The 23,838-nt window shown below is 44.5% G+C and overlaps 1 protein-coding gene across 1 annotated transcript in view; it reads left to right on the top strand.

The window, feature by feature from the left end:
• The first annotated feature begins 1,387 nt into the window (after positions 1-1,387).
• LOC149445861 (vomeronasal type-2 receptor 26-like) overlaps positions 1,388-23,838 on the top strand; it is a 56,664-nt gene continuing 34,213 nt past the window's right edge. The window contains exons 1-4 of the mRNA XM_089653313.1: positions 1,388-1,697; positions 4,585-4,873; positions 9,860-10,151; positions 14,994-15,773. Of these exons, the coding sequence (XP_089509439.1) occupies positions 1,388-1,697; positions 4,585-4,873; positions 9,860-10,151; positions 14,994-15,773 (1,671 nt within the window). The remainder of the gene's footprint in view (positions 1,698-4,584; positions 4,874-9,859; positions 10,152-14,993; positions 15,774-23,838) is intronic.

Genomic DNA, 23,838 nt, shown 5'->3' with positions numbered 1-23,838 from the left:
TGCTATTGCTGATCTCAACCTTACTACTAAGGAAGAACTTGATCTCATAAAGTGGCTGGGACCAGAATCTGCAGATCATGTTAAAAGACTGAGAACAGTACATGTTGACCACCCAGATGCAGGTCTTGTTGCTGCATGGGCAAGACTTGAGCAAGCCTATGGTAGCTCTGAAGCCATAGAGAGTGCTCTATTCAAGAGACTGCAAAACTTCCCAAAAATAGGAAACAGAGACTATCGCAAGCTCCAAGATCTAAGTGACCTCCTCATGGAGCTAGAGTTGGCAAAGACAGACCCACGTCTATCTGGACTAAGCTTCCTGGACACCGCTCATGGTGTCAACCCAGTGGTGTCTAAACTGCCATACGGCCTGCAAGAGAAATGGGCACAACAGGGCTCAAGGTACAAAAGAGACTATAACGTATCCTTTCCTCCATTCTCATACTTTTGCAGGTTCATTAGTGATCAAGCCTGGACGAGAAATGATCCCAGCTTCAGCTTCAGTGAACCAAACTTGCCTGCTTCATCCTCATCATCATCAAGGTATGATAACACAGCAGCTAAACATAGAGACTGTACTAGAGCAATATCTGTTAACAGGACAGACATCTCACCCTCCACAACCTCACCTACTGACCAAGGCATTGTGGATGCCAGAGATAAAGACCCTAATCGTCAGTGTCCTATTCACAAGAAGCCTCACCCTCTTAAGAAATGTCGTGGGCTTAGGGCAAAGACTTTACAAGAGCGCAGGGAGATTCTCCAGAAACTTGGAATATGCTACAAGTGCTGTGCTTCTTATAACCACTTTGCTAAAGACTGTAAAGTTGTCATCAAGTGCACAGAATGCGGTAGCGACAGACATGTTACAGCCATGCATCCTACTCCACTTCCAGACAACCCGCAGCAGCTACCTACCTCAACCCCTGTCTCAAATTATGGCGGGGAGCAACACAGTCATGCTCTAGCCAAAAGTAATGTTTCTTCTTCATGCACAGAAGTCTGTGGAGAGGGACTGGATCACAAATTCTGTGCCAAGATATGCCTAGTCAAGATATACCCAAAGGATCATCCTGAGGAAGCTGCTAGGATGTATGCCATAATAGATGAACAGAGCAACAGATCCCTGGTTAAGCCTAAATTCTTTGAGATCTTTGGCTTAGAAGGTCACGCCACACCGTATACTCTCAGAACCTGTTCTGGTCGTGTAGAGACCTTTGGCAGAAGGGTCGATGGATTCATGGTCTCTCATATCAAGGATGGAGAAGGCATACCCCTCCCAACATTAGTTGAGTGTGATCAGATACCAGACGAAAGAGAAGAGATTCCTACTCCAGAAGCTGCATATCATCATCCTCACTTAAGGCACCTTGCTGATGAGATTCCGGCGATGGACAAGAGTGCTGAAATCTTGGTCCTGCTAGGAAGAGACTTTCTCAGAGTACATAAAGTACGCGACCAATGCGATGGACCTAACGATGCCCTTTATGCACAAAGACTTGACCTAGGCTGGGTAATAGTGGGCGATGTATGCCTGGACAGAACATCATCTGAGATCCACTCCTTCAAAACTTACATGTTGGGAAATGGACGTGCATCCCACTTCAAACAGTACCCTCACCATTATGAAATAAAGGAGAAGCCTCCTGACATCATCCAAGTACCTGATGTTACTCCTGTTCTTTGTGATGACAACCTAGGTACCACAGTGTTTTGTACTACAAATGATGACAACAAAATAGCCTTGTCAGTCGAAGATAGAGAGTTCATCAAGATAATGGACGAAGAATTCTTCCAGGATGAGTCTAACAGCTGGATCGCACCATTACCTCTTCGTGCTGCAAGGGCCACACTCTCAACCAATCGTGAACAGGCTCTATCCAGATTCAACTCACTTCAACGAACACTAAAGAACAGGCCTGAAATGAAGGAACATTTCATCGCTTTTATGAAAAGGATCTTTGACAATGATCACGCCGAACCAGCGCCACCACTTCAAAGACACGATGAGTGTTGGTACCTGCCTTTCTTTGGAGTGTATCATCCACGTAAGCCAAAACAAATCAGGGTAGTATTTGACTCCAGTGCCAAGCATCAAGGCGTATCCCTGAACGATGTTCTTCTCACTGGCCCGAATCTAACCAACAACCTTGTAGGTATACTTATGAGTTTTAGAAGAGAACCAGTTGCCATAACTGCTGATTTTGAGCAAATGTTTCATTGCTTCATTGTACCTGAAGACCATGGGAACCTCCTAAGGTTTCTGTGGCACCGTAACAACAACATGGACAATGAGATCATTGAATACCGCATGAAGGTACATGTTTTTGGAAATAGTCCCTCACCCGCTGTTGCAACATATGGTTTATGAAGGACTGCCCTTGATGGAGAAAAGGAGTATGGTGCGGATGCTCGACACTTCGTTGAGAGAGACTTTTATGTCGACGATGGACTTAAGTCTTTACCTACAGACGAAGAAGCCATAGACCTGCTCCAAAGGACACAAGGTACGCTTTCCGAGGCTAACCTCAGACTACACAAGATTGCCTCGAATAGTGTTGCTGTTATGAAAGCCTTTCAACCTGGCGATCATGCCGCTGGGTTTAAAGATTTAAATCTTGGAATGGACATGCCACCTGTACAGAGAAGTCTGGGCCTACGGTGGGACTTATTAAAAGATACCTTCGGCTTTCAAGTCAGCTCTGCAGACAAACCATTTACCAAGCGTGGTGTTCTGTCAGTGGTGAACAGCTTATACGATCCATTGGGATTTGTGGCTCCCATCACCATACAAGGTAAAGCCTTACTTAGACAGTTCTCAGAATCTATTAAAGATTGGGATGCTCCGCTGCCTACAGACAAGCTTCCAAAGTGGGAGTCCTGGAAACAATCTCTACATGCCTTAGATGGAATCAGTATACCACGCTGTTACACCTCAGCTTCCCTTGCTGCAAGTCAGGGAAAAGAGCTTCACATCTTCTCAGAAGCATCTGCCATAATCAATTCAAGACCACTTGTTCCAGTTTCTACAGATCCAGAGACCCCAACTATCCTTACCCCAGCTACTCTACTTACCCAGAAGCTTGGGTCTGTTCCTGTTCCACCTGGAAACTTTAAAGCAGGAAATCTGTGCTATGACCAGTGGAAGCGAGTACAACACCTCTCCAAACGCTTCTGGAATCGTTGGAGAATGGAGTATATTTCTACTCTGCAAGGATGCAGAAAATGGCAACGCCTGAACCCTAATATTAAAGTTGGAGATCTCATTCTGCTGAAGGACCAGCAAGCTGAAAGAATCGAGTGGCCTATGGGACTCATTGTAAAGAGCATTCCTAGTGATGACGGAAAGGTACGCAAGGTGGAGGTGAAAGTTGCAAGACAAGGGACTGTAAAGACTTTCAGCAGACCTATCACGGAACTTGTTCTGCTCTTACCCTTTGGAGAATGAACTTGCTTGCGTATGCTGCTGGATCCAACCTGTGACTTCAAGAAGGAAGTGTCTTGAACTTTAATTGATACAACTTGAAGCCTTACATTATAATTGTTGCACTATATGCATGTTCTCTTTTTTTTATGTCTTTCAGGTCTTCCAGACATCAAGCAAATTGCACTGTTGTTTATTTGCAATTGTATAACTACCGTTATGGTTTAAATAGTGACATTTACAATGCCAGACGGGGAGTATGCTGTTACACAGTTAATATTTATGTTAATGTACATGAGAATTTATATAGTTTATTTTTTTATACCATTTCCTATGGATATTTCTATAGTTAGTTATGCTGCCATCCAGTGGCCTTATTTGGTAATGCATTTGTTTTATATTACCTCCCTGAGATCTATGACACAATTCCTTTCTATATGAAGCTCCTCCCTTCTTCTTGAGTTCAGCACTTCCTGTGTCATGGAGGCAACTAACAGTCCACATGTAACAGGGACACATGTATTCTGCATAGTACGCTACAGAAAGTATCATCTTTTGACCGCATAATACTGGAAACCATTCATTCTGCTGTATCCTGTTGTCACATGTACAGAATAAAGCAACTTCTGGATGAACACAGTATTGGTGAGTTCAAGCTATCTGATAAGGATTGTCCACAGTGATTATATCTGCTTATACAGGCTAGGCAGAGAGGTCTCACAAGGGATAAATCGCTATCACAACAATCTGAGTCAGAATAGTTTTCCTTGGCTGGCCACTTCCGCTCTCCTTCATAGTGAATGCTTTGCACTTGAATGAAGACAGACCACGGCCTGTCTTGGAATCAGGACCCAGGCCCCGGCCCTGTAACTGTTTGAATAAAAGAGTCTATGCAGGGCCACTAAAGGCCCCACATTGAAGAGTAGGTGTGCAGGTGAGGATTTCATTATTGGAGGTGAGGGGGGCCCTAAAGGACAACTAAAGTTTAAGATTCAAGAATAAACTGACTGGATGAAATTAGTTATATTGTTCAATATGGATATTCATTTTTAGATTGATGTTACAATGATTTCATCATTCCTTTGTTCTGCATCTGAGTCCGTAGATGTAGACCAGTCTGAGATCATGTATATAAAGAGCTGGTGATTGTGTGTTCCCTCCAGTGCTGAGGATGTGCAGCACTGCCAGTGATCACACCGTGGAAGAAGATCTGATGTATGACATGATCTGGTCTCCTCTACACTCTGCCTTATACCTATTGACAATTCTACTTCTAATTCTTCATGGAACTCTAGGAATCTGGAGCTCAGACTCTCATTGCAGACTCGAGGCTGTAAAGTTTCTGTTTGAATATGAATATTATCAAGAAGGTGATGTTATTATTGGAGGATTATTCTCTGCTCATAGTCATATCCTACTGGCCGAGTCGGCCTTGCCTTTTTTATGTGACAGGTAAGTCTTCATCCTTTGTCTGCGGAAAGCTAGCAACACTTTTTAATCTGATTTTATAAAATCTGTTCAATCTCCTTTAGGTTTACTGACAACTATGCAGTATGAGAGCCGATATAACCACCCATTCAGTCTGGTAGACCCTCACTCTGCATAGAGCCAGATCAGCCCCGACAGATTCCACTCTATTCAGCACTCCAGGAAGAACACAATATTATATTGATACACAGTATGAGGACTTCATACTCCATTTTTCTTTTTTTTAGAAAACCTACATAAAGTTTGGGAAAATCAGATCAGCAAGAAATAAAGTCTTTATAAAATCAGGGGCTGATCTGTAACCATTACACAGTTGTAGGATGCTACACATCACACTGTTCCTTCTGCACACACATAAGTGTGAATGGGCCCATCCAGGGGCGGACTGACCATTTGGAAACTCGGGCACTGCCCGAGGGCCTGGGGTCTGTAGGGGGCCCCATGAGATGCCCCTGGTACCTTTTTCATAGGCTCTTTTGACTTTGGGAAAGGACACAGGGGCCCCATGATCCCCTATTGCCTGGGGGCCCCATGAGTTGTCAGTCCGCCCCTGAACAGTACTGATTGGCATATTCAAGGCTGTGGATATCTTTTATTGTGATGGGCCCGGGGGCCCCATGAGTTGTCAGTCTGCCCCTGGGCCCATCACGCTTCCCTATCCCCTCCACACTGAGTCGTAGAGCAGAGATGTGAAAGGTCCCATAGGAAAGAACGGGATTCCTACTAGAAATACATTTTTCATGTAGCAAATTGAGCCTTGCTGCATGAAAAGTGTTCTGAAGCCCCTATGTGAGGATCTCTCAATGTGGGAATTTCTGCAGATATTGGAGAGAGCTCAGAGAATCTGAAATGATGGAACTCCATAGCTGATTGTATCAGAGTTGTGTGGTCCCCTAAACACATTTGTATAGAACACAGGAAATGGAAATATATCTCTGGTACACAATTTAAGTGTCAGTCAATGCACATCACTATTGCTTGATTTTATTAACCCCCCTGGCGGTATTCCCGAGTGTAGCTCGGGGTTAAGTTTCAGCACCACAAGTGGTAACCCCCCCGAGCTACACTTGGGAATACACTGCAGTGCTTCTCCAGCGATCCCTGTTTCACTTACCTTGTCCTGCGCTCCCGCGATGTCCCCCCTGCAGTGTCCCCAGCAATGTCCTCCGGCCGATGCCGGCATCTGTCTTCCGGGTTCCGTTCCCTGCGACGTCGGGACGTGCGGGAGACAGAACTGGCGGGAAATTCAAAAATGTCAAAATTACACATTCACTAAATACACTAAAATCACATAGTATAACATTCCTGTATCAAACCATTTCACATACATTTTGTCCCGAGTGCTTTGTCCGGCGCCCTGCCTGCATTTTTACCGCCCTTTCTGCCTGGAAATTGAGAAACGTCCATGGCATCCAAAAAGCGTCCCTTTAGGTCAAAAGCGGTTTTAGACCGGCTAGAGAACAGCGATAGTAAATCAGAACCACTTGCAGAATTGAATGATAATGATTCGTGGGGGAAATTCCTCATCAGACACTGAAAACGATTCTGCGACTGAGCTCAGCGATGTGCGAACTTGGCGCTCTATTTCACATTTCAGTGTTGTCGGTTTGATTATATTATTGAATTACATTTATTATTATATTATTATTTTTTATAATTATTTATTAAATTATAATTTATGATTTCGTGTTTCAAATTTTATCATCCCCGGGATGTTTACTAGACTCTTGTTCGGACAGATTTCAGTGAGTTATTCCTAAAAATTACAGGCCTACAATAAAAAACAACACATTTCCACTGAAAACAATGTACCGCTTTGAGCACAGAAATACTGACATAGTCAACACAATCTGACTACACAGAACATTTACTATTAATCCCAATCACTCTATAAACTTTTCAGGGTCTTAAACATAAACTTTGGGATACTCCACTAACCTGTACCATTCGGGATGCAGATTGTAACAGATCTCTGGATGGGATCTTGAAAGCTGCACTCCAGGCAGATTCAAAATGAATTATTTTGTATTCTGTATTGTTTGTATTCTGAATACATTGAAATGCATTTGGAAATGAAGCCAGTACAGGTAATGAAAACAAAAAACAAAATGGGAAGACAAACACTAACTGCCAATGATGCTGCATGTGCAGGTGATGTCAGGGAACATAGAAGGGTAGGGCAGAGTGAGAAGAGGGATAATAGCTTTGATGTATAATAGGGGTGCCATGTGGGGGTGAGTTTTGGATTCACTGCTACCATGGGTTTGTGGCATCAAAACAATAGTGCTTGCATATGTATGACCAAAAGTCATTCAGGCATTTTTTCCAAACCATAATGCATTTTATTGCTTTTAAACTATGGCTAGCAGGCTTAGAAGGGTCAATAGGGTTGGGGAGGGTTTAGATATGTCAGCACCCTAATTATTAATTACACATACATCCCATAATAGTCTGCTGCCAGGTAAGACACACAATAGAACAATGGGATGCAACCACATGGCATTAAACAATCCACAACCCCCCACCTCAATATTAGGACAGATCACCCTGTACCCCTAACAGGCACAGGGTGACTTACACATAAGAGGGATATGGGGAGCTGAGACAGGGGTCTCCCCATCTCTTCAAAGTGAGATTGGTTCCATGGGCCCCCCACCCAAAGTGACTCCCGTCACAGGCTGCAGTTTGTATGGGATGGAGGGGGGAGGGAGCATAGATGTATATATTCTCTGTACTGATTTGTACTTTCTTGTGAAAAACTGAATAAACACTATTGGAAAACAAATACAGTTGTGCTGTGAAACTTCATAAAGATGGAAAAGGATATTAAAAGATATCCACAGCCTTGAATATGCCAACTGTTCAGGGGCGGACTGACAACTCATGGGGCCCCCGGGCAATAGGGGATCATGGGGCCCCTGTTTCCTTGCCCAAGCTCAAAAAAGCCTATGAAAAAGGTACTAGGGGCATCTCATGGGGCCCCCTACTGACCCCGGGCCCTCGGGCAGTGCCTGAGTTTCTAAATGGTCAGTCTGCCCCTGGTACTGTTCATTCACTTATTAAGAAGTGGAAGGTTCGGGGATCTCTTGATAGCAAGCTGAGGTCAGGTAGAGCAAGAATGATTGCAGCCACAACTGCTAGAAGAATTGTTTGGGATACAAAGAACCCCCCCCACAGGTCACCTCAGGAGAAATACAGGCTGCTTGGAAAAAGACTGTGTGGTTGTTTTAAGGAGCACAATATGACAATATTTGAACAAAAATGATCTGTATGGTCAAGGTCAGTTGCCTGAAAGAAACCTTTACTGTGCCAATGCCACAAAAAAAAGTCCAGTTACAGAATGCCTAATAACACCTTGACATGCCTCACCGGCCTTTTTTGTGGCATTTTGTGGCTTCTTTATGGCAACTCAACAAGGGGATAAAAACTTTCGATGACAACTGTATTCCCTTCACAAGGTAACCTTTTGGTGTGAAGCTTTCTATCTACCATTTAGATGCCTCAAAGGGGTACCATCAGCATACCATTGACATTAATATTGCCCGAAACACTTCAGAATTCATCCTGCTGCTTTTGTAAGCAGTCACATCATCAATAAATACAAGAGAACCAGTTCCATTGGCAGCCGTACATGCCCACGCCATGACACTACCACCACCATGATCACTGATGAGGTGGTATGCTTAGGATCATGAGCAGTTCCTTTCCTTCTCCATACTCTTCTCTTCCCATCACTCTGGTACAAGTTGATCTCGGTCTCATCTGTCCATAGGATGTTGTTCCAGAACTGTGAAGGCTTTTTTACATGTCGTTTGGCAAACTCTAATCTGGCCTTCCTGTTTTTGAGGCTCACCAATGGTTTCCATCTTGTGGTGAACCCTCTGTATTCACTCTGGTGAAGTCTTCTCTTGATTGGTGACTTTGACACACATACACCTACCTCCTGGAGAGTGTTCTTGATCTGGCCAACTGTTGTGAAGGGTGTTTTCTTCACCAGGGAAAGAATTTTTTGCTCATCCACCACAGTTGTTTTCCGTGGTCTTCCGGGTCTTTTGGTGTTGCTGAGCTCACCGGTGCAGTCCTTCTTTTTAAGAATGTTCCAAACAGTTGTTTTGGCCACGCCTAATGTTTTTGCTATCTCTCTGATGGGTTTGTTTTGTTTTTTTCAGCCTAATGATGGCTTGCTTCACTGATAGTGACAACTCTTTGGATCTCATCTTGAGAGCTGACAGCAACAGATTCCAAATGCAAATAGCACACTTGAAATGAACTCTGGACCTTTTATCTGCTCCTTGTAATTGGGATAATGAGGGAATAACACACACCTGGCCATGGAACAGCTGAGAAACCAATTGTCCCATTACTTTTGGTCCCTTAACAAGTGTGAGGCACATATGCAAACTGTTGTAATTCCTACACCGTTCACCTGATTTGGATGTAAATACCCTCAAATTAAAGCTGACAGTCTGCAGTTAAAGCACATCTTGTTCGTCTCATTTCAAATCCATTGTGGTGTATAGAGCCAAAAATGTTAGAATTGTGTCCATGTCCCAATATTTATGGACCTGACTGTAAATTCAAAACTCTCATCCATCTTTACCTCCAAGGCTTCAGCTCCTTCACTCCACTCTTTAAATCCAGTTATCACAGGAGGCAGAATTGAGGCACAGTGATGTCACCATCAAGACGTTCCAGAAGTCAAGGCTGAGGTAAACATTTTTTTTTTTTTTGCGACAGCTTTATTTTTCATCTTCCTTTTCAGGTGAATTAACTTTCAAGAGTGGGGGAGATTTCAATAGAGTGAACCTTCAAATTTCATGGAAAGTCAGCTTTAAAAAATGGCCTGTGAAAAAAACTAATTCAGACAGCAACAATTAGGAAATAATGGGAAATAAACGGTGGGCTATGTCCATTATCAATTAATTATTTTATATGTATATATATTTGCAGTGTTAATATTGATGAATATAGAAGTATCTTGGCTCTGATCTTTGCTGTCAATGAAATTAATAAGGACCCTGATCTCCTTGAAAATATTACGCTGGGTTATCATATATTTAATACTTGTGGAGATCCAAAGAGTTCCCTGGGATATGCCCTTCAGATATTGTCTGGAAAAAACATGAAGGCTCCTAATTATTCCTGCAGGAGACATGGGGAAGTGGTTGGTTTTATTGGTGACTCCAGTTTCATTACAACTCAAGTACTGGCCCAGTTACTTAATGTTTACCAGTACACACAGGTAAGTGATCACAGCACTACATTGCATATCAATATCAGTGAAAAATTATGGACTGCCCTAAAGATTATTGTTATAGCAATAGCCCAGTAGCTGGTGTAGGGTACACCCAAAGGAATCAATATTTCCCGGGTCCCCTGTTCTCTGTGTCCACAACTCTGCAAGTAGAGCTATGCATTGGACTGAAGGGAGTATATTGCAAATTTATACAGTACCCCAATAGTTGAAGGAAAAAGAAAACAGTAGTAATCACTCAACAATTATGTAAAATAAAAATGGTATTTAAAGTGAAAATCCACCAATCCAACCACCAGAAGACAAATACACTTATTAAATAATTTTTATAATTAATAATTGTTGAAAACAAACTTTGCCATCCATCCATGTCTCCATGCTTTTTTTTTGTTAAGAAATCACTTTGAAAAACACTCCCCCAGTATTTCTGGTTGTGGCCATCTTGAGTAATGGCAGATACCTCATGTAGCATTTACTTCCTGGAATCTACCAACCCGTAGATCAGGCATGCAAGAGAAAGGGTGTTTTTAGCTGAGAAAACCCCTCCTAAAGACTCATGAGAAAGCTAGGCCTGGAAACCAGAAAACAACTGGGAAAATGTACAAAAAATAAAAGTTTGAAACAAATAAATGAATAAATACATTCCTGATCTTGAAGTGCCCAGGATAAAGTTCCTTCAAACATTAGTAAAGGTGCCTGCGCTGTAATCCACACAGGCAATGCTGTTCCTTTTAACAGGGTGTACAAGGGTTGGCCAGTGGCCTCTCACCAACTCCTGTGGCAACAGATGACCCTTTTAGTTCCCCACCAATGATTTAATAAAAACAGTGTCTGAACCCCAGTTCAGTGTTCCCCAGAACAGTTACTATCCCCCCAATTCAATGTCTCCCAAAATCAGTCACCATCCCCCCAGTTCAGTGTCCCCCAGCACAGTTACCTCCCCCCAGTTTAGTGTCACCCAGCACTGTCATCATCCCCCCAGTTCAGTGTCCGCCAGCACAGTCATCATCCCCCAAAGTTCAGTGTTCCCCAGCACAGTCACAATCCCCCAGTTCAGTGTACCTCAGCCCACTCATCATCCCCCTAGTTCAGTATCCCCCAACACAATCACCATCCCCCCAGTTCAATGTCCCCCAGCACAGTCACAATCCCCCCACTTCAGTGTCCCCCAGCACAGTCACCATCCCCCCAGTTCAGTGTCCCCCAGCACAATCACCATCCCCCCAGATCAGTGTCCTCCAGCACAGTCACCATCCCCCCAGTTCAGTGTCCCCCAGCACAATCACCATCCCCCCAGATCAGTGTCCTCCAGCACAGTCACCATCGCCCTCAGTTCAGTGTCCCCCAGCACAGCCACCATCCCCCAGTTCAGTGTCCCCAAGCACAGTCACCATTCCCCCAGTTCAATGTCCCCCAGCAGTTACCTTCCCCCCAGTTCAGTGTTCCCCAGCACACTCACCATCCTCCCAGTTCTGTGACCCCCAGCACACTCACCATGTCCCCCAACACAGTCACCATCCTACTTATTTAAATGCCCCCCAGCACAGTCACCATCCCCCCAGATTCAGTGTCCCCCAGCACAGTCACCATTCCCCCACTTCAGTGTCCCCCATCACAGTCACCATCCCCCCAGTTCAGTGTCCCCCAGCACAGTCACCAACCCCCCAGTTCAGTGTCCCCCAGCACAATCACCATCCCCCCAGATCAGTGTCCTCCAGCACAGTCACCATCCCCCTCAGTTCAGTGTCCCCCAGCACAGCCACCACCCCCCAGTTCAATGTCCCCCAGGACAGTTACCTTCCCCCCAGTTCAGTGTTCCCCAGCACAGTCACCATCCTCCCAGTTCAGTGTCCCCCAGCACACTCACCATGTCCCCCAACACAGCCACCATCCTACTTATTTAAATGCCCCCCCAGCACAGTCACCATCCCCCCAGACTCAGTGTCCCCCATCACAGTCACCATCCCCCCAGTTCAGTGTCCCCCAGCATAGTCACCACTCCCCCAGTTCAGTGTCCCCCTGCACAAACACCATCCCCCCAGATCAGTGTCCTCCAGCACAGTCACCACCCCCCTCAGTTCAGTGTCCCCCAGCACAGCCACCATCCCACCAGTTCAGTGTCCCCAAGCACAGTCACCATTCCCCCAGTTCAACATCCCCCAGCACAGTTACCTTCCCCCAGTTCAGTGTTCCCCAGCACAAACACCATCCCCCCAGTTCAGTATCTCACAGCACCGTCACCATCCTCCCAGTTCTGTGTCCCCCAGCACACTCACCATGTCTCCCAGCACAGTCACCATCCTACTTATTTAAATGCCCCCCAGCACAGTCACCATCCCCACAGATTCAGTGTCCCCCAGCACAGTCACCATTCCCCCACTTCAGTGGCCTCCATCACAGTCACCATCCCCCCAGTTCAGTGTCCCCCATCACAGTCACCATCCTCCCAGTTCAGTGTCTCCCAGCACAGTTACCACCCCGATCAGTATTCCCCAGCACACTCACCATCCCCCCAGTTCAGTGTCCCCAGCACAGTCACCATCCCCCCAGTTCAGTGTCCCCAGCACAGTCACCATCCTACTCATTTAAATGTCCCCCAGCACAGTCACCATCCCCCCAGATCAGTGTCCCCCGGCGCAGTCACCACCCTCCTCAGTTCAGTGTCCCCCAGCACAGTCACCATCCTACTCATTTAAATGTCCCCCAGCACAGTCACCATCCCCCCAGATCAGTGTCCCCCGGCGCAGTCACCACCCTCCTCAGTTCAGTGTCCGCCAGCACAGTCACCATCCCCCCAGTTCAGTGTCCTCCATCCTAGTCACCATCCTCCCAATTCAGTGTTCCCCAGCACAGTTACCATCCCCCCAGTTCAGTGTACCCTGGCACAGTCACCATCCCCCCAGTTCAGTGCCCCCTAGCACAGTCACTATCCCCCACATTCAGTGTCCCCCAGCACACTCACCATGTCCCCCAGTACAGTCAGTTCAGTATTCCTCAGCACAGTCACCATCTCCCCGGTTCAGTGTCCCCCAGCAAAGTCACTATACCCCCAGTTCAGTGTTCCCCAGCACAGTCACCATCCCCCCAGTTCAGTGTACCCCAGCACAGTCACCATCCCCCCAGTTCAGTGTCCCCTAGCACAGTCACTATCCTCCAAGTTCAGTGTCCCCCAGCACACTCACCATGTCCCCCAGCACAGTCACCAACCTACTCATTTAAATGTCCCCCAGCACAGTCACCATCCCCCCAGTTCAGTGTCCCCCAGCACACTCACTATACTCTCAGTTCAGAGTCCCCCAGCACAGTCACCATCCTACTCATTTAAATGTCCCCCAGCACAGTCACCATCCCCCCAGTTCAGTGTCCCCCAGCACAATCACAATCCCCCACGTTCAGTGTCCCCCAGCACAGTTACCAATCTCTTTCAGTTCAGTGTCCCCCAACACAGTGACCAAGCCATTCCAGTTCAGTGTCCCCCAGCACAGTCACCAAGCCACCCCCCTTCCCACTGAGTACAGTAGTTTAACTTGAGATACATCTTGGCAGCATTTCAGGTTTTCTTCCTCCTGGGCTCAGTATGACATCACTGCCCCCCCCCCCCCAGTGATTCCAAAGCTGCCTCCAGTCAGGACAGTGACAACTAGAAACAGGCAGCGGGGGATTAAGGGGCACAGAGGCAGTGCCTAGACATGTAAGGTTCTCACCACACAGCTGCCATTTTTGGATATACAATTCCTCTCCATGAGTACTTTGTGTGTCAGAGCACAGTGGGCTACACCCCCCTTGCTGCCTCTTACCAGACCATAATGACCCCATACTGAATTGAGGGGTCATTATGGTCTGGTAAGAAGCAGCATTTTTGGGGTGTTGGTGATGGTGGACTTTCCCAACTTATTGGAACTTTTATTTTGGAATTTATATGACATCATCACTGTTCAAGTAAAGAGGCGTCTAATTCTATCTATACCAGACTGCACTGGACTTTAATTTCATATATTTTATTTTACAGGGTGCAGCAGCATAACTTCCTTTTTTCAAAACGCAATAAAACCCATTTTATGAATCAGAATTGTTTTTATTGTCTTTAATAATGTAGGTACATATCTAAAGTTCTGTTTTACACAGTTTTGAAAATCATATCAGGTAGGTGACGCCCCCCCATTGTCCATACACTGAATAAGTGAATTCAGACTGGTATGTGAACATGTTGGAGGAATTTGTTTTTCCACGACTTGATGAATTGGACTTAGGGGACATTTGGTTACAACAGGACGGAGCAACGGCTCACACTTCAAGAGCATCAATGGCTGTTTTAAGGGAACACTTCCCGGAGCGCCTCATCTCAATAAGGGGCGATTTGGAGTGGCCAGCCCGCTCCCCCGATTTAGCCCCTTGCGACTTTTTTTGTGCGTTTTTTTTAAATCCCGCGTTTATGTAAACCGTCCAAGGACCCTACAAGACCTGAAGGCCAACATCCGCGCAGAAATTGCCAACATACCCGCTGCTATGCTGGTAAGGGTCATGAAAAATGCCAGAAATCGGCTTATTCAGTGTACGGACAATGGGGGGGGGGGGGCGTCACCTACCTGATATGATTTTCAAAACTGTATAAAACAGAACTTTAGATATGTACCTACATTACTAAAGACAATAAAACCAATTCTGATTCATAAAATGGGTTTTATTGCGTTTTGAAAAAAGGAGGTTATGTTGCTGCACCCTGTATTTTGATGTGATCGTCCAAAGCGCCGCACCTCTGTGTTTTATATATTTATATAGTAGAATGCCCTGAATTGTTCCCCAAATATTTGTTTTTACATTTTTTTACAGATCAGTCATCAAGCCACAGACATTGCCCTGAGTGATAGAAGAATGTATCCAGGTTTGTACCGAATGTCACAAAATGATCGTTTACGCTACAAAGCCATCATAACGTGCTTGCTATATTTTGGATGGAACTGGGTTGTATTGGTGTCACCAGAGGATGGCAGCAGTGATGTGGAGATACAAGAATTAAGCAAGATGATGACCCATCATAGCATCTGTATCGAGAAAGCGATTAGAATTACAGAGATCTTTCATCATGAGCTGGAAGTTCTCAAGAAAACTACAGCTAAAATCCTGATACTATGTGGCCTCTTCTCACCTCATTATGCTACATTTGTTGTTGGCCTGCTCAAAATTAAGAGAAATATCACCTTACTTCTTCATGAATCTTGGACCTACCTAAAATATTACTCCAAAGTTAACTGGTCACTATTTAACTGTAGCTTCATTTTTATGAGGCCCCCAATAGACATCCCACATCTACAATCGTTTATCAGTGGGGTCCGACTGTACGGCAGTCCAGATGACCCGGTATTGGAGGATATTTGGATAAATATATTTGGATGCCTTTCAGCAAATAAAATGAAAAATAACTTTTTCCAAATTCATAATAGTTTTTTTGCAAAGAACTGCACAATGGTATATCATAGTTGGTTGAGAATTTCTGGCATGAGGGAAAACATACAATCCTATGTATTCATGGCAGCTTATGTGTTGGCCAAGGCCTTGGATACTATGTACAAGATAGAAGAAAAATCAGAAAAAACTGCATCAAGACTAATGGTACAATTATTATTTTTTTTCCCCAAAAACACTTTATTAGTATAAGAATAACACGAGAGCATACAGAGCATATACAGTTAAATATCTCAGTCAGAACATAGACATGACATGTAGCCTCCCGTTTTGCAGACGCAAATATTTGTAAACTGTAAAACATGACAATGTGGGGTAGAGCAGTGCATCAAATATACATTGCAAGCCAGTGGATACGCAGAAATGAGTGGATATATCTATGTAGTAGTATAACAATAATGGTGTGAACCTCCTGCGCTCACTAGTGTTCAACTCTATATATACAGTATTACTGTAGTGCTTCATATAACTGCTGTTTGTTAACCCCTTCACACCGGCGCCTCCCGGCCCTTTAACCTCCCTGGCGGTATGATTATTTCAGATTTTTGGTGCTGAAAGCGGTACCATTTTTTTGCATGGAAATATGTATTTTTTTTATTGTAGGCTGTAATTTTTAGGAAAAACTCACTGAAATCTGTCCGAACAAGAGTCTAGTAAACATCCCGGGTATCATATAATTTGAAACACAAAATCATAAATTATAATTTAATAAATAATCATAAAAATAATATAAAAATAATAAAAAATTTAATTCAATAATATAATCAAACCAAAAACACTGAAATGTGAAATAGAGCGCCAAGTTCGCACATCGCTGAGCTCAGTCGCAAAATCGTTTTCAGTGTCTGATGAGGAATTTCCCCCACGAATCATTATCACTCAATTCTGCAAGTGGTTCTGATTTACTATCGCTGTTCTCTAGCTGATCTAAACCGCTTTTGACCTAAAGGGACACTTTTTGGACGCCATGGACATTTCTCAGTTTCCAAGCAGAAAGAATAGACAAAATGCAGGCAGGGCGCAGGGCAAAGCACTCGGGACAATATGTATGTGAAATTGGTTGAGACAGCAATGTTTTACTAGGTAAAATGTAAAAAAAAAAAATGACATTTTTTAAAATTTTTAAATTTCCCGCCGCCGGCGGCTGCGGCGCCCGTACGTCCCGACGTCACAGGGACAGGACACAGAAGCCGGATGCCGGCATCGGCCGGAGGAGATGGCCGGGGACGCTGCAGGGGACACATCGTGGGAGCGCAGGGTAAGGTAAGTGAAGAACACTTGCCGGAGCAGTGCCTCAGGGTAAGCCCGAGTGTAGCTCGGGGTTACCGCTTTTGGTACTGAAATGTTACCCCGAGCTACACTCGGGAATACCGCCAGGGAGGTTAAGAGTTTCAGAAGCCAGGAGGCGGGGTGGGGTTTAGGCTCATGTGACCGCCGTGACGCATCATCACGGTGGTCACATGATTGGGAAAGGTCCCAATCAAAATAGGAGATCGGGACCTTACGTGAGTACCGGACATGTGTGCTGGGAGCGCTCTCGGCACATATGTCCTTTTTAATAGAACACAAACGTGCGGCCGCTTGGCGTCTAGGCCCAGATGCCGGGAGGCCGCACATTTGCGTTCGGCCGACGTGAAGAGGTTAAATTTAGTTTAGGCCTCCCTGTAACCAAGGAGAGCACTGATGGATTTGTTAGGTCTGCTCTGTAAGTATGGGCTCAGTTACGTCCCCCTGTCTCCCAGGGGAGCCTGAGATATAGTGGCTGAGAGAATATGATCCCCAGCCAATACCTGGTCAATATGGCAGGTGACCAGCAGGGGGGTGAGGGGGATATAAATAGGCTAGAGCCCAGAGCAGAAACTTTCTTGTTCCAGGTAGAGTAAGACCCAGCCTATGGACTGTGGCATTCCTGGGAAATCTACCTGGAACTGTAAACACCTTTATTGGGGTCCCTTGGCTGGGGGACCTCTCTTCTATCGTCCCAGAGCATTGCATTTGCAGAAAGCCTTCTAAGAATCCAGGACACAGGTGACTGGAGTATAGAAGCTGACTGACCTTGCACATGGCTGCACTGAGATCAGGAAAGGGAGTACCAGCCTTCTGGATCTAAACACTTTAGTTACCGGGAGATCAACAGTTACTATTTTGTACACTTAGGATCAGGGGCGGACTGACAACTCATGGGGCCCCCGGGCAATAGGGGATCATGGGGCCCTTGTGTCCTTACCCGAACTCAAAAAAGCCTATGAAAAAGGTACCAGGGGCATCTCATGGGGCCCCCTACTGACCCCGGGCTCTTGGGCAGTGCCCGAGTTTGGTCAGTCCGCCCCTGCTTAGGATAGTATTCCTGGGGAGCAGTCCCTGTTTTGTACTGTATATCTACACACTTGCCTTCACCCTGAAGCATTAGTGCTGAGTTAGTGTCAGTTACTGGAGTATCCCTAGGTTCACCCTATGTCTACCCCAAGGCTCACCCTATATCTGCCCCAAGTTCTAACCAAAAATGTAAAAGAAAACAATAAAAGAGGTGCAAAGCCTGTGCACTGACTAAAGTGTGTGGAAAGGTTGTGTGCCTGGCTGCCATGTGCCTATCAGGTAATGGAACCCAGGATCAAACCGCCAAACCGATTCCATCTGTGCCGCTACATTACATTTTTGTTTTTGAGTTTGTATACACTTTAGGTCTCCTCCCTTTTCTGTGAATATATGTATATCTGTGGAGCAAATCCTAAGGAGAAGTCAAGAGGGTAATATGGAAATATGAAACAAAAAATAGAAAATGCTCCTACAGTAACTCATTTATTTTTGGGGCGGGTGCTAAGTTTGAAAGTTTTCATGACTGTCTATAATAACTCTTGTCTGTCCATCTTTCATTCAAAAGCTTCAAAGATATGTGGGAAAAGCTGTTTACAGGCGGCCAAACAAAGCTAAATTGCAATTTAATGAGAGAGGAGAAGTGCCAAATGTGCTGGAAGTAAGAAATTGGGTATTACTGGAAAGTGAAACGTATTATAGACTTATGTTTTACCCAATTGCCATTTTTGATGATGGAATAATTCTTACCACATTGGAAGAAACAATTTTCTGGAACGGAAACTCAGTAAGAGATCTGTCTATATCCTTTACTGAAAAATACATTGTTTTCATTTATTCATTACAGATACTTATATAGCGCCATCAATTTACACAGCGCTTTACATATATTGTACATTCACATCAGTCCCTAACCCTCAAGGGGCGTACAATCTAAGGTCCCTAACCCTCAAGGGGCGTACAATCTAAGGTCCCTAACCCTCAAGGGGCGTACAATCTAAGATCCCTAACCCTCAAGGGGCGTACAATCTAAGGTCCCTAACCCTCAAGGGGCGTACAATCTAAGGTCCCTAACCCTCAAGGGGCGTACAATCTAAGGTCCCTAACCCTCAAGGAGCGTACAGTCTAAGGTCCCTAACCCTCAAGGGGCGTACAATCTAAGGTCCCTAAACCCTAAAGGGGCGTACAATCTAAGGTCCCTAACACTCAAGGGGCGAACAATCTAAGGTCCCTAACCCTCAAGGGGCGTACAATCTAAGGTCCCTAACCCTCAAGGAGCGTACAATCTAAGGTCCCTAACCCTCAAGGGGCGTACAATCTAAGGTCCCTAACCCTCAAGGAGCGTACAATCTAAGGTCCCTAACCCTCAAGGGGCGTACAATCTAAGATCCCTAACCCTCAAGGGGCGTACAATCTAAGGTCCCTAACCCTCAAGGGGCGTACAATCTAAGGTCCCTAACCCTCAAGGGGCCTACAATCTAAGGTCCCTAACCCTCAAGGGGCGTCCAATCTAAGATCCCTAACCCTCAAGGGGCATACAATCTAAGGTCCCTAACCCTCAAGGGGCGTACAATCTAAGGTCCCTAACCCTCAAGGGGCGTACAATCTAAGGTCCCTAACCCTCAAGGGGCGTACAGTCTAAGGTCCCTAACCCTCAAGGGGCGTACAATCTAAGGTCCCTAAACCCTAAAGGGGCGTACAATCTAAGGTCCCTAACACTCAAGGGGCGAACAATCTAAGGTCCCTAACCCTCAAGGGGCGTACAATCTAAGGTCCCTAAACCCTAAAGGGGCGTACAATCTAAGGTCCCTAACACTCAAGGGGCGTACAATCTAAGGTCCCTAACCCTCAAGGGGCGTACAATCTAAGATCCCTAACCCTCAAGGGGCGTACAATCTAAGGTCTCTAACCCTCAAGGGGCGTACAATCTAAGGTCCCTAACCCTCAAGGGGCGTACAATCTAAGGTCCCTAACCCTCAAGGAGCGTACAGTCTAAGGTCCCTAACCCTCAAGGGGCGTACAATCTAAGGTCCCTAAACCCTAAAGGGGCGTACAATCTAAGGTCCCTAACACTCAAGGGGCGAACAATCTAAGGTCCCTAACCCTCAAGGGGCGTACAATCTAAGGTCCCTAACCCTCAAGGGGCGTACAATCTAAGGTCCCTAACCCTCAAGGGGCGTACAATCTAAGATCCCTAACCCTCAAGGGGCGTACAATCTAAGGTCCCTAACCCTCAAGGGGCGTACAATCTAAGGTCCCTAACCCTCAAGGGGCGTACAATCTAAGGTCCCTAACCCTCAAGGGGCGTCCAATCGAAGGTCCCTAACCCTCAAGGGGCCTACAATCTAAGGTCCCTAACCCTCAAGGGGCGTCCAATCTAAGATCCCTAACCCTCAAGGGGCGTACAATCTAAGGTCCCTAACCCTCAAGGGGAGTACAATCTAAGGTCCCTAACCCTCAAGGGGTGTACAATCTAAGGTCCTTAACCCTCAAGGGGCGTACAATCTAAGGTCCCTAACCCTCAAGGGGTGTACAATCTAAGGTCCCTAACCCTCAAGGGGTGTACAATCTAAGGTCCCTAACTCACATTCATACATACACATACTAGGGACAATTTAGACATGAGCCAATTCACCAACTGGCATTTCTTTGGAGTGTGGGAGGAAATCGGAGCATCTGGAGGAAACCCATGCAGGCACAGGGAGAATATGCAAGCTCCAGACAGGTAGTGTTGTGGATGGGATTCAAACAGACCACCCTAGTACTGCCAGGTGGAAGTTCTAACCACTTAGTCACATATATTTATGTTTTATATACTGTATTACATACAGTATACACAGTATAAATACAAATACAAAAATGCAGCTTCATACATTCAAACCTCCTCTGTAGATGAGAAAAAAAAAACATTGCTAAACGCACTTTACAACTCATGTTGTGACCTTTCTAATAGTGAATACAGTACATCACATCCCTGATAGTTACCTAGTTAGACTGACTGAAAAAGGACAAATGTCCATCCAGTTCAACCAAAAAAAAAGTTATAATCCTATACCCACAGTTGATCCAGAGGAAGGCCTGCCCCCCAGCAAAGCATGATCCAATTTGCTCCTGCTGGGGAAAAAAATTCCTTCCTGATCCCCCGAGAGGCAATTGGATATTCCCTGGATCAACGTTCCCTATAAATGTTATATCCAGTTATATTCTGTGTATCCAAGAAAGGATCCAGGACTTTCCTACAGCAATCCACTGAGCTGGCCACAACCAACTCTGGAGGGAGTCTATTCCACATTCTCACAGCTCTTACTGTGAAGAAACCTTTCCGTGTTTGGAGAGTAAATTATTTCATTTCTTTTTATCCAGACATAAAGAGCGCCCCCTTGTCCTCTGTGATGACCTCAGGGGGAATAACTATACCGAGTTCACTATATGAACCACTGATGTATTTATACATGGAGATCATATCCCCCCTTATGTATTATACATGGAGATCATATCCCCCCCTTATGTATTATACATGGAGATCATATCCCCCCCTTATGTATTATACATGGAGATAATATCCCCCCCTTATGTATTATACATGGAGATCATATCCCCCCTTATGTATTATACATGGAGATCATATCCCCCCTTATGTATTATACATGGAGATCATATCCCCCTTATGTGTTATACATGGAGATCATATCCCCCCTTATATATTATACATGGGGATCATATCCCGCCTTATGTATTATACATGGAGATCATATCCCCCCCTTATGTATTATACATGGTGATCATACCCCCCTTATGTATTATACATGGAGATCATATCCCCCCTTATGTATTATACATGGAGATCATATCCCCCTTATGTATTATACATGGAGATCATATCCCCCCTTATGTAATATACATGGAGATCATATCCCCCCTTATGTATTATACATGGAGATCATATCCCCCTTATGTATTATACATGGTGATCATATCCCCCCTTATGTATTATACATGGACATCATATCCCCCCCCTTATGTATTATACATGGAGATCATATCCCCCTTATGTATTATACATGGTGATCATATCCCCCCCTTATGTATTATACATGGAGATCATATCCCCCTTATGTATTTTACATGGTGATCATATCCCCCCTTATGTATTATACATGGAGATCATATCCCCCCTTATGTATTATACATGGAGATCATATCCCCCCTTATGTATTATACATGGAGATCATATCCCCCTTATGTATTATACATGGAGATCATATCCCCCCCTTATGTATTATACATGGTGATCATATCCCCCTTATGTATTATACATGGAGATCATATCCCCCCTTATGTATTATACATGGAGATCATATCCCCCTTATGTATTATACATGGAGATCATATCCCCCTTATGTATTATACATGGAGATCATATCCCCCCTTATGTATTATACATGGAGATCATATCACCCCTTATGTATTATACATGGAGATCATATCCCCCTTATGTATTATACATGGAGATCATATCCCCCCTTATGTATTATACATGGAGATCATATCCCCCCTTATGTATTATACATGGAGATCATATCCCTCCTTTTGTATTATACATGGAGATCATATCCCCCCTTATGTATTATACATGGAGATCATACCCCCCTTATGTATTATACATGGAGATCATATCCCTCCTTTTGTATTATACATGGAGATCATATCCCCCCTATGTATTATACATGGAGATCATATCCCCCCCTTATGTATTATACATGGAGATCCTATCCCCCTTATGTATTATACATGGAGATCATACCCCCCTTATGTATTTATACATGGAGATCATTTCCCCCTTATGTATTAAACATGGAGATCATACCCCCCCTTATGTATTATACATGGAGATCATATCCCCCCCTTATGTATTATACATGGAGATCATATCCCCCTTATGTATTATACATGGAGATCATATCCCCCTTATGTATTATACATGGAGATCATATCACCCCTTATGTATTATACATGGAGATCATATCCCCCTTATGTATTATACATGGAGATCATATCACCCCTTATGTATTATACATGGAGATCATATCCCCCCTTATGTATTATACATGGAGATCATATCCCCCCTTATGTATTATACATGGAGATCATACCCCCCTTATGTATTATACATGGAGATCATATCCCCCCTTATGTATTATACATGGAGATCATATCCCCCCCTTATGTATTATACATGGAGATCCTATCCCCCTTATGTATTATACATGGAGATCATACCCCCCTTATGTATTTATACATGGAGATCATATCCCCCTTATGTATTATACATGGAGATCATATCCCCCCTTATGTATTATACATGGAGATCATACCCCCCTTATGTATTATACATGGAGATCATATCCCCCCTTATGTATTATACATGGAGATCATATCCCCCCCTTATGTATTATACATGGAGATCCTATCCCCCTTATGTATTATACATGGAGATCATACCCCCCTTATGTATTTATACATGGAGATCATATCCCCCCTGATGTATTATACATGGAGATCATATCCCCCTTATGTATTAAACATGGAGATCATACCCCCCCTTATGTATTATACATGGAGATCATATCCCCCCCTTATGTATTATACATGGAGATCATATCCCCCCTTATGTATTATACATGGAGATCATACCCCCCCTTATGTATTATACATGGAGATCATATCCCCCCTTATGTATTATACATGGAGATCATATCCCCCCTTATGTATTATACATGGAGATCATACCCCCCCTTATGTATTATACATGGAGATCATATCCCCACTTATGTATTATACATGGAGATCATATCCCCCCTTAATCTCCTCTTCTCAAGAGAGAATAATTTCAGTTCCT

The sequence above is a fragment of the Staurois parvus genome, unplaced genomic scaffold (genome assembly GCF_062004578.1).
Source record: "Staurois parvus isolate SC_StPar_1 unplaced genomic scaffold, SC_StPar_1.0 ptg000706l, whole genome shotgun sequence".
Taxonomy (NCBI): domain Eukaryota; kingdom Metazoa; phylum Chordata; class Amphibia; order Anura; family Ranidae; genus Staurois; species Staurois parvus.
This window is presented reverse-complemented; position numbering and strand designations above follow the sequence as displayed.